Below are 13,020 nucleotides of genomic sequence, written 5' to 3'. Positions count from 1 at the left end.
AAAGTGCAAGGAGGAAATAAATATGTCGGAGAATTAAATTTGAAGTGCATACGTCTATTCATGAGAAAGGAATAAATATTAAGTATTATGACATATGTCTACATGGGATATAAAAATAATTGAATAAAGTGTACAAGTTATATAGCTTTTGGTACTTTTTCTATAAGAATGTAAAAGCGAAAGTGAACAAGTAAAAGTGCGGAGGAAATAAATTTGTGTAGGAGAATTAAAATTGGCTAGATATACATACGAGAAGAGAATAAATATTCAGCTAGAACATGAAAAGTCAAAAGTGAACAAGTAAAAGTGCAAGGAGGAAATAAATATGTGAGGATTAAATTTGAAGTGCATATGTCTATACATGAGAAGGAAATAAATATTAAGTATTATGACATATGTCTACGTGGGATATAAAAATAGTTAAATAAAGTGTACAAGTTATATAACTTTTGGTACAAATATTCACTGCGGGTATAATTTAAAAAGCTGTGGGTACAAGGAGGGACTGTTGTGTTCATCCCTCCTTGGCACTTATTATATATAGAAAAATAGTTCAAGATCAAATTATTTTAATTTTCGCTTTTTGTTTGTCAAATTGGCTACTTTTAAAATTAAGATTTGACGTGAAATATTCATCAATTTTACATAAAATAATTAAATTGATAAAATACTTTTTGTTGTTTCAAAATTATATAATCATTTTATTCAAATTTGGTACAATTGATCCTCTCAGAAAAATAAAAATAAAAAGGAATATTTCTTTTTATTCATCTAAATTTTGATAGACATAATCTTTTAACATTTGTACATATAAAAATAGCAAGAAATTAATAGAAATTCTTTCATTCAAAGTTATTGAATGCGCAACATAATCTATTCCATGTTATGACGACTGGACGACTTTGACGCGTTACACCTGATTACACGTAATCTTGACTTTCGTCTTTCACTCGTGCAGTTGGATTGACACGTGACTTTAAATAAAATCTTGTGACCGAGCCCTACCTATTAATGCTCGTATAAACTGGTTTAGATTGCACGTAATCTTGACTTTCGTCTCACTCGTGCAGTTAGACTGACTGGTGATTTTAAATTAAACCTTGTGATTAGGCCCTGCCTATTTATGCGCCAGATTGCACATAATCTTGACTTTCCGCTTTTACTTGTGCAGTTACACTGACTAGTAACTTTAAATTAAATCTTGAGACCAAGCCCTGCCCGTTAATGCGTGTGTAAATTGGTCAGGACATTTAAAAGGAAAAAAAAAAGAGGAGAATTTTCACAAATAGTTGGAACTTGGAACAAGCTTTGAAATTTCTCATCTATAATGAGGTAAAATAAAATAAAATTAGAGATAAAATCAAATAAAAAGAGTGAGAGTGTGAGTAAAAAGTCAAAATTGGGTGGTAAGCGAGAGAGGGAGAGGTGACAAGGTATTGGACGTCATCCCCATTTTCCCAACTTTCACCTGCTCTCGCTTCTCATCTGATTGATTTGCTCATTCTAAACTTCAGTTTGATTTCTCACTGATTTACACAACAGTTGAGGAACCTAGAAAGACAACAAAGAACTAGGAAGGGAAAAAACCAAACAAAAATAATCAAGATTTGATGATTCTGTTGTTTTATTTTGGCTTTCTTGCAAAGGTTGAGCCTTTTGCTAGAGACCCTTTTCGTTTCTTGAACTGTAAGTGGTTTTACCTTTCGTTAATCTTCAATTATTATTATGTAACTTGCTACTGCTTATTTCTAGTTAGGTGTGTTTGTTTAGGGGTGGAGGGTTATAAAGTTTGGATTTTGAGGACTTGCTGAGCAAAGAGCTTACATTTTTTTTGTGTTGTTGAGGTTGGGGTATGGACTGGGGATGAGTTTTAGTTTGGATTTTACTAGATAGGAGTTGTGAGCATGATTCTTGATTATCATATAGCCTAGAGAAAGTTCAATTTTGGGATTAGTAGTGTCTAAGATTTGAGATGAGCAATTCTTTAATCTTCAATTATTATTAGTAAATTGCTACTGTAGTGCTTGGTCGTCAGTTAATATTATGTAACTAGCATACTGTTTTTTTGAAGTTGGGTGTGGAGGGTTATAAAGTTTAGATTTTGAGGACTTGGTGTGCAAAGATTTAACATTTTCTTGTCTTTTGGGGATGGGGAGAGGTGGGTGTAGATCAAGGAGGAGTTTTCTTTTGGATTTTACTAGATATGAGTTATGAGTATGATACTTGATTATCATATAGCTTAGAACTAGGAGGGGGAGAAACCCAACAAAAATAGAAGGAAAATAACAAGATTTGATGATTCTGTTGTCTTACTTTGGCTTTTAGCAAAGGTTGACCCTTGCTAGAGACCCTTTTCGTTTCTTGAACTGTAAGTGGCTTTACCTTTCTTTAATCTTCAATTATTATTATGTAAGTTGCTACTGTATTGCTTTAATCTTCAGTTAGTATGTAACTTGCTACTGCTTTTTTGAAGTTGGGTGTGTTTGTTTGGGGGTGGAGGGTTATAAAGTTTGGATTTTGAGGACTTTGTGAGCAAAGAGTTTACTTTTTTTTTTTTTTTTTTTTTTTTTCCCCTGTTGAGGATTGGGTGGAGTGGGGTATGGATTAGGGAGGAGTTTTCTTTTGGATTTTACTAGATGTTAGTTGTGAGAATTCGATGAGCAATTCTGTTTTCCCCTTAACTATGTGAAAGGTTCAAATTTACCCTTCGCTTAAAAAAATTACAAATTTACAGAGGGTGATTGACATTAGAGGTAAGGGCGGGGAGAGAGAAAAGAGGGACAAAAAAAAAAAAAAAAAAAAAAAAATCATAATGGGGAGAAGGATCAATTTTTCCCCTGAACTATGTGAAAGGTTCAAATTTTTCCCTCTGTGTAAAAAAATTAATCCATAATTGAGGGACCGTGGCATCATTGGATACTAAGCTTCTGCGTTTGAAAATAAGGGTAAATTTAGCCCATTTTAGTAACGACGGTGGCATATTTGACTCCAACTATTAACGGAGGGCAAATATGTTCCATTTCGCATAGTTTTGGGCAAACTTGACCCTTTACCCTTTTGCTTTTGATACGAGGAAAGGCTATATAAGCTCAAGATGCCCTTCAGCTTAAGTCAAATTACTTGATGGAGACACATCTATCGCGATGTCTATGCTTGTATGTCTATTGCTGAGGCTGTGTATTCAGCCATTCTGTTGCTTCTGATAGTTCTGTCCTCAATACAGAGTTGGAAGTAGTACGTTCGTATTGTTGTTTTATCTTATATAAACATTTTTGTTTGCTTCTTTAATGTTGGTTAGCTTTCAGTACTTTGTTTTGTAGTTGCTGCTATAATTTGGTGCAAAATGAAGAAACTTTACCTACTTTGAATAGATAAGTAAACTATATCAAACATTTGAAATACCAAAAGGTTTTAAATAGACGTTGTCCACATTTTTTGTTCTCCCTGATTTAATTTATTAATTGATAGAATCTTGTAACGTAAGTTGCCAGAATAATGAGTCTTTGAGTCTACAATTTAGTTTTGTTTGCTTTGCAATGATTTTTTATATTTTTTAGCATCTTTCCGAAGTCCTGGGTACACTTTACCCTCCTCCCCACCTGGTGGGATTACACTGGGCATGTTCTTGTTGTTGTTGTTTCCGAAGTCCATGATAATTCAAGTCCCTTGCGAAGCACCTTCCCAACCTAATCCACCCCCCCTTTCCTTCTTCCCCCACCCTCACTGAAAAGAAAAGGAGACAAATTTTTGGTTTGCAGCCAATAATTTGAAGGTTGAAGTGTTAAGCAGTTCACTTCAAAGACAAGTCTTTTGTGCTTTGATATTGTTACCCAATATCTTTGGCAGTTATCAACTTGATGTTTGCAAGTCAATATGTATTAATATCCGCTTCTGCCTTGGTGATTTTACAGAAGATACTACATCTGATTTGTGTTTCAATTTCAATTGATAATCCACGAAGTTGGCTATAGTCCATGATGGCTGATATTAGTCCTAGTACATCAACAGATGCCGATACTGAAGATAAGAACAGGGTAAGTCAATTACCTCTCAAATCCATATGTAGTCTTTATTATTTAATTTTATGTTTTGAACTATGACTACTCTTGACTTCAATAAGCAAAAATTTGATTGATTATAACGACTTTGTAAGTTGAATTTGGTTTTCCTTTAAAACCTGGTTTGGTATGTAGACTTATTTAATTTTCCTGAATTTGGTTGTGTAGCTTTTATCCTTGAATCTAATCTGTATTAAAAGTTAAATGAAATTGATATTTGGTCTCTGTTGATGCAGTACCAATTACAACAACTGGGTGCCGTAGCTTCTGATGGAAGTGACAGACCGAAAGATCAAAAGGTATCACATATTTATCATCACATATTGAATGATGGAATATGAGTGGAAAAGAAAAATTTATGTGATATTGAACTCTTGTTGTGCAGACACTACGTAGACTTGCTCAAAATCGTGAGGCTGCTCGAAAAAGCCGTCTAAGGAAAAAGGTAAATTGTCTTGCTATGGCATTATTTGCAGTTTCATTTGATCTACACTCTATGACTCTATTCATTTTTACTTGAGATTAATTTGGAAATGTAACTAACAGTCTTTAGGTTAACAGTTAGCAGTCATCTAAAACCTGCCTAACTAGATGTTGCCATTTAATTTTTATCCGGTGGGTCTGGAAATTCAATGTCATAATACTAGTCAAATGTTGCACCCAAGGCTGTGGCCCTGTGGTCAATGAATTAGGTTGAGAATCATGAGGTTTCAGGTTCAAATCTCAGCAGAGATGAAAACACTAGGTGATTTTTTCCCATCTGTCCTAGCCTTGGTAGACCCAGTTACCAACCTGTTGCTGGTGGGAGGTGGAAAGTATCCCTTGGAATTAGTCGAGGTGCGCGCAAGCTGGTCTGGACACCACAGTTATCAAAAACAAAAAACAAAAAAAAAAAACTAGTCAAGACTCAAGATGGAAAAAAAAAGAAGGTTTACTGTCAGAATCTATTAGTTTAGAATCTGGTCGACCTTGAATAAATGAAGGATTTGATCTGCAATTGAGCCTATTGCCGTGTTGCCGACGTGGTAAATGCTAGTAATTGTCAACTTCAAAGCCGAAATCCTGATTCAGCAACTTCTCCCTCTACAAATGTGAGGCATAATGAGCTAGAGTGTCACACTTTCAATGGGTATTGGGACTTAATAGATGGTTAAAACTACTATGCATATGGGTATCAGTACTGCATAGATGTGCACCGATTGTAATGGCTTTATAGATCTCATCAATATGGTAATTCCTATGTTGTTTTTTGTTGGTCTAGGCATATGTTCAACAGTTAGAGAGCAGCAGGATGAAGCTGACACAACTAGAACAGGAGCTTCAACGAGCTCGGCAACAGGTTTGTTCAGTATTTCTTGTGCCTTCATCTGTTTCTATATGTGACCACCTAAATACATATCACCTCAATAGTTATTAGCTCACGACCTCTCCAATGATCAGCTTTTCTGAGACAATTTTTTTCTTTTCCCAAAGGGCATATTTATTTCAGGTTCAGGAGATCAATCTCAGTCGATGAGTGGAAATGGTATGCTCATCTTCTGTATTCAGACTTTTATCATTAGAAGTTTATCACTTCTCATTTTTATGCTGGTTAATCTAGTATATTGATTTATGAAAATTTTTTGGCTGAGTAACGATCTGTTATCGCCAAGCACAAGTAGATTATGGTGGAATTGGTGCATGGAACCTAGATACAATGCCCTCTAAGTAGTTTAAAGGTGACTTCAAGATGTTTCCACAGAAAATATTCAATCATTAACAAGGTTCCAGTGACTCGGACTGAGAAAGACATAGCTAAATGAATTTTTGTCAACTATGAAAATAAAATTTATTCCCTAGTTGATCTGATTTGATTCAACTTTTCCACTGTACAATCTTTGATATATAACTATTACTGTGTCTAGAAGTTTGATATGTTATTGTCATATTTCTCAGTTCAGCCCAAGATAGCGTGTATTAATCTGTCAATGAAAAGTGAAAACATTGCAAGTGGGTAGTTGAACAGCATTTCTGTTTTTTCTCCTTCCTTTTTGTTTGCGCCCCCCCCACCACCCACCGGGGGGGGGGGGTGAAGTACTGTATTGGAAAGTGATTTTAAATGGCTGTATAGTCTAACTACCCAGACCAATGGCCCAATTTGTCTGCAGGTGAAATTTACCGCACAATAACTGGATTTCAAGTGGGTAGTCAGTATTGCTAAATATTTGGTTAAATGCATCGGAAAAGGAACCATTACTTTCTTTACTTTGTGTATCTTTTAGCGGCATTCAATGGAGCACTAGAAGATATATTAGAGGTCACTGCCATAAAATAATGTCAGGAAAATAGATAACTGCAATTTATCATCGTGGGGCACGTACTTGAAGTGGATTTTTAACATTGATGAGCTGCCTTGTTCTTTACTTTCGCATGCTTTGGTTGAGAAATGTGCATTTTGCTTTGTTAAAATATGGGCTTTTGGGTCCTTCACAACTATTGATATGTATAGACTGGAGGGAATGGATGGTTATTGTCTTACTGAGCGATAGGCTGTGTGATCTTGCAAGGGACAAGATTTGGAGCAGTAAGCGGGATTGATGTGGGAGATGATGATGTCCATGTTGGCCATTAATAAATTGAAAGAAATGACAAAGAAAACAAGCAAAAAACTGAAAAAGGCAACTCAGAGATGAACAAAGCGTCAACACAATTTGGCAGGCTTTTTTAATTCTGTGTCGGTTTTAGCAGATTTGAAAAGATTTATATCTTTGGTCTCATTAGGCTTTAACTAGACTAGGACCAGGAGTGCCTCAGAACAGGAGCCCAGGGATTATCTTAATTTTGCACCTGTTCTATATCCTTTCTGATGTGTTACTTATTAGATACCCTATAGATTTGCATCTTAATGGTGGGCTTCCTTATAGTTTTCTAAGTTGATTCTTCGAAGGCCTTGGATTTTCGTTATTTGATTCCATTATTTTATTTTACCACTTGATGCTGCAATTGAAATTTAATCTATCGACAAAAGTACTATTTTCAGATTTTATGAGTGGGCTTCATTCATCGGAATTGTCAGATGTATAGTGCTATATTCACCCATATGTTTAATTATGCCAAGTATGTTATTGCCTGAATTTTGGGCATTGGACATGTAACACATTTCATTAAAAAGGGAAGGGGCAGTACTGTAGCTTTGATCAAGAATGGAGAAGAATCTCAGCAGAATAGTTGAATAAGTTTAGTATACAGGTTATTGCATTCTTTTTCTTTTACCTTTTCTGGACAAGTCAAATGCATTTCATTAGGTACTTACCAAGATGTTTTTGGGGCCGGGGTGGGGGTTGGGGGGGGGGGGGGTTAGGAGTATGTAGAGATGGGGTGTCTTCTTAGCACATTCATCCATCATGATAGTCCCTTTGTCTCTACAAAATTGAATTCTCTCCTTTGCGCTCCGACTCGATGTTACATCCTCGATCTGTTCGTCGGAACACCCATGAAATGCTAAACAAGGAGCACACAAGGTTCCATACCAGAACCACTAAGAGGCCATTTGTGCCCTTATATGCCTCTTGCATAGGCTGCACTGCACCATCGTGTAACAGTTCCCCCCCTCCTTTGTTATCTGTTATCATGGAGGAGGAGCATAAACCATGAAAGCAGCTTTTAGATTAGTCATCAATAAATGTTCTGTGGAGTAGTAAATCATCTATATTGTGGTCTTTATTCCTTTACATAACATGGAATGCCCTTGAGTTCAGAATAATTGGTTTTGTAAAACCTACTCTGAATATAAAATTCCATTAAAGTAAATAATGCTAACTTCCGGTCCTTCTAGGAGCTTTGGCATTTGATGTAGAATATGCCCGATGGTTGGAAGAGCAGAACCGACGAGTTAATGAGTTAAGGGGAGCTGTTAATTCTCATGCTGGTGATGCTGAACTTCGCATAATTGTCGATGGAATCTTGGCACACTATGATGACATATTCAGGATAAAGGGGGATGCTGCAAAGGCTGATGTTTTTCACATATTGTCGGGCATGTGGAAAACCCCTGCAGAAAGATGCTTCTTGTGGCTTGGTGGATTCCGTTCGTCTGAACTCCTCAAGGTGAGTCTTTGTCTTCCCACAAGTGAATGTGCAGCTTGGCAAATAGCTTTCTCCCCCCCTCCCTTTGGCTGAAAAAATAACAAAAAGAAAAGTGCATAAACTTGTGAATGTTGGTTGGACATGTGAGATGAGGGTGCTTGTGTTTGAATGAAACAGGATATATATGGAAAATTTTAATTGGGAGTTCTTTTTTTCCGTATTCCACCATTGACAGGAACTATAGAGGACAAATATCAATTTCTGACTCGTTCTTTTTTTTCCTTCTTTAAAGACAAGTTCCGACCTAATTTACTGCTACATCTTGATAAACTACCTTTGTATACTTTTCTAACTAGAAGTTCTCGGTAAAATGCACTTTTGGGGTGCACTACTCTGATTTCAGTATGCTCCGCCTCCTATTTGTTGTCCCTATGACGGTGGTTCTGTGCAGTGATTGAACAGAGATTATCTCTGCTGCCCCTATGGTGTTGTTTTAGTTACTCCCTCCACTCTTACCTTCCATTCTGGTTCATCTGATTAGGTTTAGCATCTAAAATCTCCTCATTCTCTCTCTCTCTCTCTCTCTCTCTCTTGTATCTTTTATATGGAAGTCTTCTAGCATATACCTTTACTATGAAACATAGAGCGAGCTTCTGACCTTAGTTACAGCCACCTTCTTGATGAATGACCTCTTCTTACTTCTCTAGCTGGAAGTTCTTGTTGAAGATTTTCTTTTGGGATGCACTGCTCTTATTTCAACATTGCTTTTGCAGCTCCTATTTATTGTCTTTGTATTGCAGTTCTTGTCAGTAAAATAAACAGCTCTTCATGTTTCCGTTTCTCTCTCTCCCCCCTTATCATCCCGTTTAAAAGATTAGGTAAGCTCTAATATCAATTGGACATTCCCTTTCTCTTTTTTTTTTTTTTTCCCTTTTCAAAGGGTAAAGGTGATGAGAAGAGATTATTGACTTAGTTTTCCTGCAAGTTGTTAAATTTCTTACCACTTTGTTGCAGCTGCTCATTAATCAGTTGGAGCCCTTAACCGAACAGCAATTATTGGCGATCAACAACTTGCAACAGTCATCCCAACAGGCAGAAGATGCATTATCCCAGGGAATGGAGGCATTACAGCAGTCTTTGGCTGAGACTCTCGCAGGGTCTCTTGGACCTTCAGGTTCCTCTGGGAATGTTGCCAATTATATGGGTCAAATGGCCATGGCAATGGGGAAGCTTGGAACTCTTGAGGGCTTCATACGGCAGGTGCTTAATTCTTCACATCTGTATCTATTCCTTTGAAATAATATGCTTGGTTGCTTCCTAAAAGCCCGCAGATTTGTCATTGACATGTCAAACTTCTGCATCTTTCTGTTGGCTAGCCTTTTCCATAGCTGTCTCCTTATAAAGAAAGAGAGAGAGATGCATACGGAGAAGGAAAAGGGAAAAGTTTATTGCACCATCATATTATTATGATCATCAGTACATTTTGAATTACAAGCGATGAGGGTCCTGGGGAGGGGGAAGGGAGGGAAAACCGAAGTTACTGGTTAGAATTGAACTATTGCTTAGTCTAAGGCAAGTGAACCTGGGACCACTAATTCTTATTTACTTCACAAAACAAACACCTTTGAACGGCTTTAGTTCCCAGCCAAACCAAAAGTGTCCATTTCACCTCACAGTACCACTAGACAACTGATGTATGCATGATAATAGCACCTCCTCAAACCAGCTGTGGTCACTTACTACTGCCTTAAGTTAATAAAGTAAAATTCTATGTCCTTGTTTGCACCTTGGCCTATTTGTAAGTTGCTTATTCCTTGTAAATTTAGGAGTTGTACATACTCCTCCTGTGAAATATTTGATTGATTCTGACATCCATATATCTGGGATTAGGCGGCGTTATTAGCTGCATTTAAGATCTATTATTGGGGAATGTTCTCTCCTTTTCAAGCCTTAGATTTGGGTATTCGTTTTGAAGATGGAGGGGGAAGAGAAGGGGTTTTATGGGTCTCATACTCATTGCTTAAAGGGCGACTCCTCTTTTTTCTTTTTTTTATTTTTTAAATAACCGTGGTGTTCGAGCCAGCTTGCGTGCACCTCGACTGATTCCACCGGATACCTGCTACCTTCCACCGGCAGCAGGTACCAGGTCCACCAAGGCTAGAACAGATGAGAAGAAATCACCTAATGTTTTTGGCTCTGGTGGGATTTGAACCTAGGACCTCATGGTTCTTAACACACTTCATTGATGGGGCGACTCCTATTTAGTGATGATAGTTTACATAAATTTGCTTTGGAACATATTGGGAATCAGTGGAAAATCCAACCATGGGTTGTGTAGAACCCATGTGTCATTGTCAAACTACATTTATATATGTGTGTGAGTGTGTGTGAGAGAGAGAGAGAGAGAGAGAGATTTCAGAACTCACCCGCTCAAATCACAATCCGCCACTGCTAGGAATGTGTACCACATTTTGCACATGTTTGAAGATTTTTTTCTTCTTTTCTTTCTCACATAAATAGGCTGACCTATAAATTAAAAATGTTGTCTCAGGCTGATAACCTTCGGCAACAGACATTGCAGCAAATGCATCGCATATTGACAACTCGCCAATCAGCTCGTGCTCTTCTTGCGATCACCGATTATTTCTCTCGGCTTCGAGCACTGAGCTCTCTCTGGCTTGCTCGTCCTCGGGAATAACATCGACTTTCTTCTAATACTATGTTACTGAAAGATTCATGGTGACATTTGTAAATGAGAAACCTGTTTGTGGGAAAGCTGCTGGGATTTAATGGATATATATATTTCTTTCAAATTTCGTGGTGGCTGATAATACCTACCAGCTTAGATTTTTCAGGCAGCCATTTTAGTCTTTACTTGTTCATCTCTTGTAATGGTACTTGTAACATTGTTTATTTAACTTGGATAGACTCTGTGTGATAATGTGATCAATGAATTGTTGTATTTTAGCACATCAAATGGTTCCAGTTAAGGTTAATGGAAATGGACATTCACTGATTTACCTCCAATTTTTGCATTGTTATTTAGCTGTTGATTTTGTCATTCTAGCTTTGCCTACACATTCACATGTATGCCACTTTTTCCTGGCCCTTGACGTATACGTACTTGTACCGTATACATACCTCTAGGTAATACTCATTCTACTCTCTTGTACAACTTTTGGAGATCAGATTTAACGATATTTACTCAAATATATCCATTGTTTGTTTGTAGTCCATTGCCTAACCAATCTTAATCTAATATCATTGTGTCCATAGGCAATCATACTGCCTCTTTTTTGTTCTTTCCTTTTTCCCTCAGAGATTTTCTTGGTTTTCTTTGGGCACGAACAAAATTGACTTTTTGTCCAAACTAACAAGCATACGAGACATCTGCATGACAACATATCCGGTGAAATTCACAAAGTGGGACGCAGGAAGAAGCGAGCGTCTGTGTTTACTTTACCGTCTGTGGTAGTAGAGGTTTCCGGTAGACCCTCGGGACAAGGACAAACAATTCAAAACAATATAAAAAGCAATGAAAAATACTATATAAAACATGATAAAGTTATCCGGAAAAAAAAAAGGAGCCGTAACTACCTAACTTAATACGATAATCGAATTACAAGAAACAACGTAAGTAACTGAAATAGATGGACAAGAAACTATAAGAGTAACAAGCATATGAAGACATCAAAGGAAATCATTACTATAAACCACCTTCCACGATTTGTCTCGCTCCTAAATGTACTCTAGGGCCAAATCTGTCACTTTTTAATGATTTTTTTGTCAGTAATCTATCATTTCTTGCTCTAGACATATTGTTTTTTTCCTTTTTTTTCCTTGTTCAGAAATCAAATAAGAATGCCAGGACAAAATAAATTTCCCTTGTATGGAACCTCAAAGAAAGTTTGCATCGTTATTTAGCTGTATATTTCCGTTTCTCTTATTTGGAAATTTAAAGGATTAGTCAAGGATATTTTAATTTTTGATTTAGTTTAACTAGAGTTTAACTCAATACACTGACGATGAAAAAAGATATTTACACTATTCGGTCACTAAAGTAATTATTAGGATATGATAAACATTAGTTAGGAATTTAATAAAAATGACAAGTTACCTATTATCACATATTTAATTAGATTGATCATGTAAAAAGTCTTTAAATCGTCAGCACGTATAACTTAATATATTTACACAACCAGAGTTTAAAGTGATACGAATCGATTTGGGGATGAAGCCAAATCAATTCAAACGCGGAAAAATAAAGGATACGAAGAAAAGGGAGTGAGAAAAGAGGATAAATAGTCTTCCAAAAGTAGAACAGGTGTTAGAAGTGCGTTCGATTGATTCAATATCCATGAATCTAGAAAAGAGGGTTGAGGGTTGGAACAAATGTATAACAAGAATTCATGGAATTCTTGGGGATTCTTGATTGGTCTTGAGCTAACTATAGCGCAAAGCCGAATCTCTTTGGTTAATAAAATCCAACAAAGTTTATCGCTCCCGGGGGGCGTGATTCATAATAGACATATCGAAATTATTGTACGTCAAATAACATCAAAAGTTTTGGTTTCAGAAGAGGGAATGTCTAATGTTTTTTTACCTGGAGAATTGATTGGATTGTTACGAGCAGAACGAATGGGGGAATCCTATAGACAAATTTAGGTATATGAAACCTAAACCCTTCTAACGTGAATTCAACAACCCAAAAGAACCAAAGCAATATGAATTCAAGGCAAGATATTCGGATGAAATCCACAAACGAACAATCTTGACCCGAATGGGGGAATCCTATAGACAAATATAGGTATATGAAACCTAAACCCTTCTAACGTGAATTCAACAACCCAAAAGAACCAAAGCACTATGAATTCAAGGCAAGATATTCGGATGAAAT

At 36.7% G+C, this 13,020-nt stretch overlaps 1 protein-coding gene across 3 annotated transcripts; it reads left to right on the top strand.

Annotated features, from left to right (window-relative positions):
* Positions 1 to 1,375: 1,375 nt before the first annotated feature.
* On the top strand, positions 1,376 to 11,150 carry LOC132065819 (transcription factor TGA2.2-like). Of its 3 annotated transcripts, none has more exons than XM_059459373.1 (9): positions 1,376 to 1,686; positions 3,915 to 4,034; positions 4,295 to 4,357; positions 4,444 to 4,503; positions 5,320 to 5,397; positions 5,532 to 5,583; positions 7,873 to 8,144; positions 9,138 to 9,383; positions 10,675 to 11,150. In XM_059459373.1, the coding sequence occupies exons 2-9, from the start codon at positions 3,975 to 3,977 to the stop codon at positions 10,819 to 10,821; spliced, it is 978 nt and encodes a 325-aa protein (XP_059315356.1). In that variant the 5' UTR covers positions 1,376 to 1,686; positions 3,915 to 3,974; the 3' UTR covers positions 10,822 to 11,150. The 3 variants fall into 3 exon arrangements, with proteins under 3 accessions (XP_059315356.1, XP_059315355.1, XP_059315357.1); XM_059459372.1 differs by having other exon boundaries at positions 3,912 to 4,034; XM_059459374.1 differs by lacking the exon at positions 1,376 to 1,686 and adding an exon at positions 2,189 to 2,368 and having other exon boundaries at positions 3,912 to 4,034.
* The last annotated feature ends 1,870 nt before the right edge of the window (positions 11,151 to 13,020 follow it).

Source organism: Lycium ferocissimum, chromosome 7, assembly GCF_029784015.1.
Source record: "Lycium ferocissimum isolate CSIRO_LF1 chromosome 7, AGI_CSIRO_Lferr_CH_V1, whole genome shotgun sequence".
NCBI classification, from domain to species: Eukaryota; Viridiplantae; Streptophyta; class Magnoliopsida; order Solanales; family Solanaceae; genus Lycium; species Lycium ferocissimum.
Note: the sequence above shows the minus strand (reverse complement) of the source record. Positions and strands in the feature narration are given on the sequence as shown.

Bases quoted from the DNA above. Each gene is read 5' to 3' on its own strand.
- LOC132065819 (XM_059459373.1), top strand. From the start codon at position 3,975: ATGATGGCTGATATTAGTCCTAGTACATCAACAGATGCCGATACTGAA. The intron at 4,035-4,294 runs GTAAGTCAATTA...CTGTTGATGCAG, and splicing joins ATACTGAAGATAAGAACAGG to TACCAATTACAACAACTGGG. The intron at 5,584-7,872 runs GTATGCTCATCT...CGGTCCTTCTAG, and splicing joins TCAGTCGATGAGTGGAAATG to GAGCTTTGGCATTTGATGTA.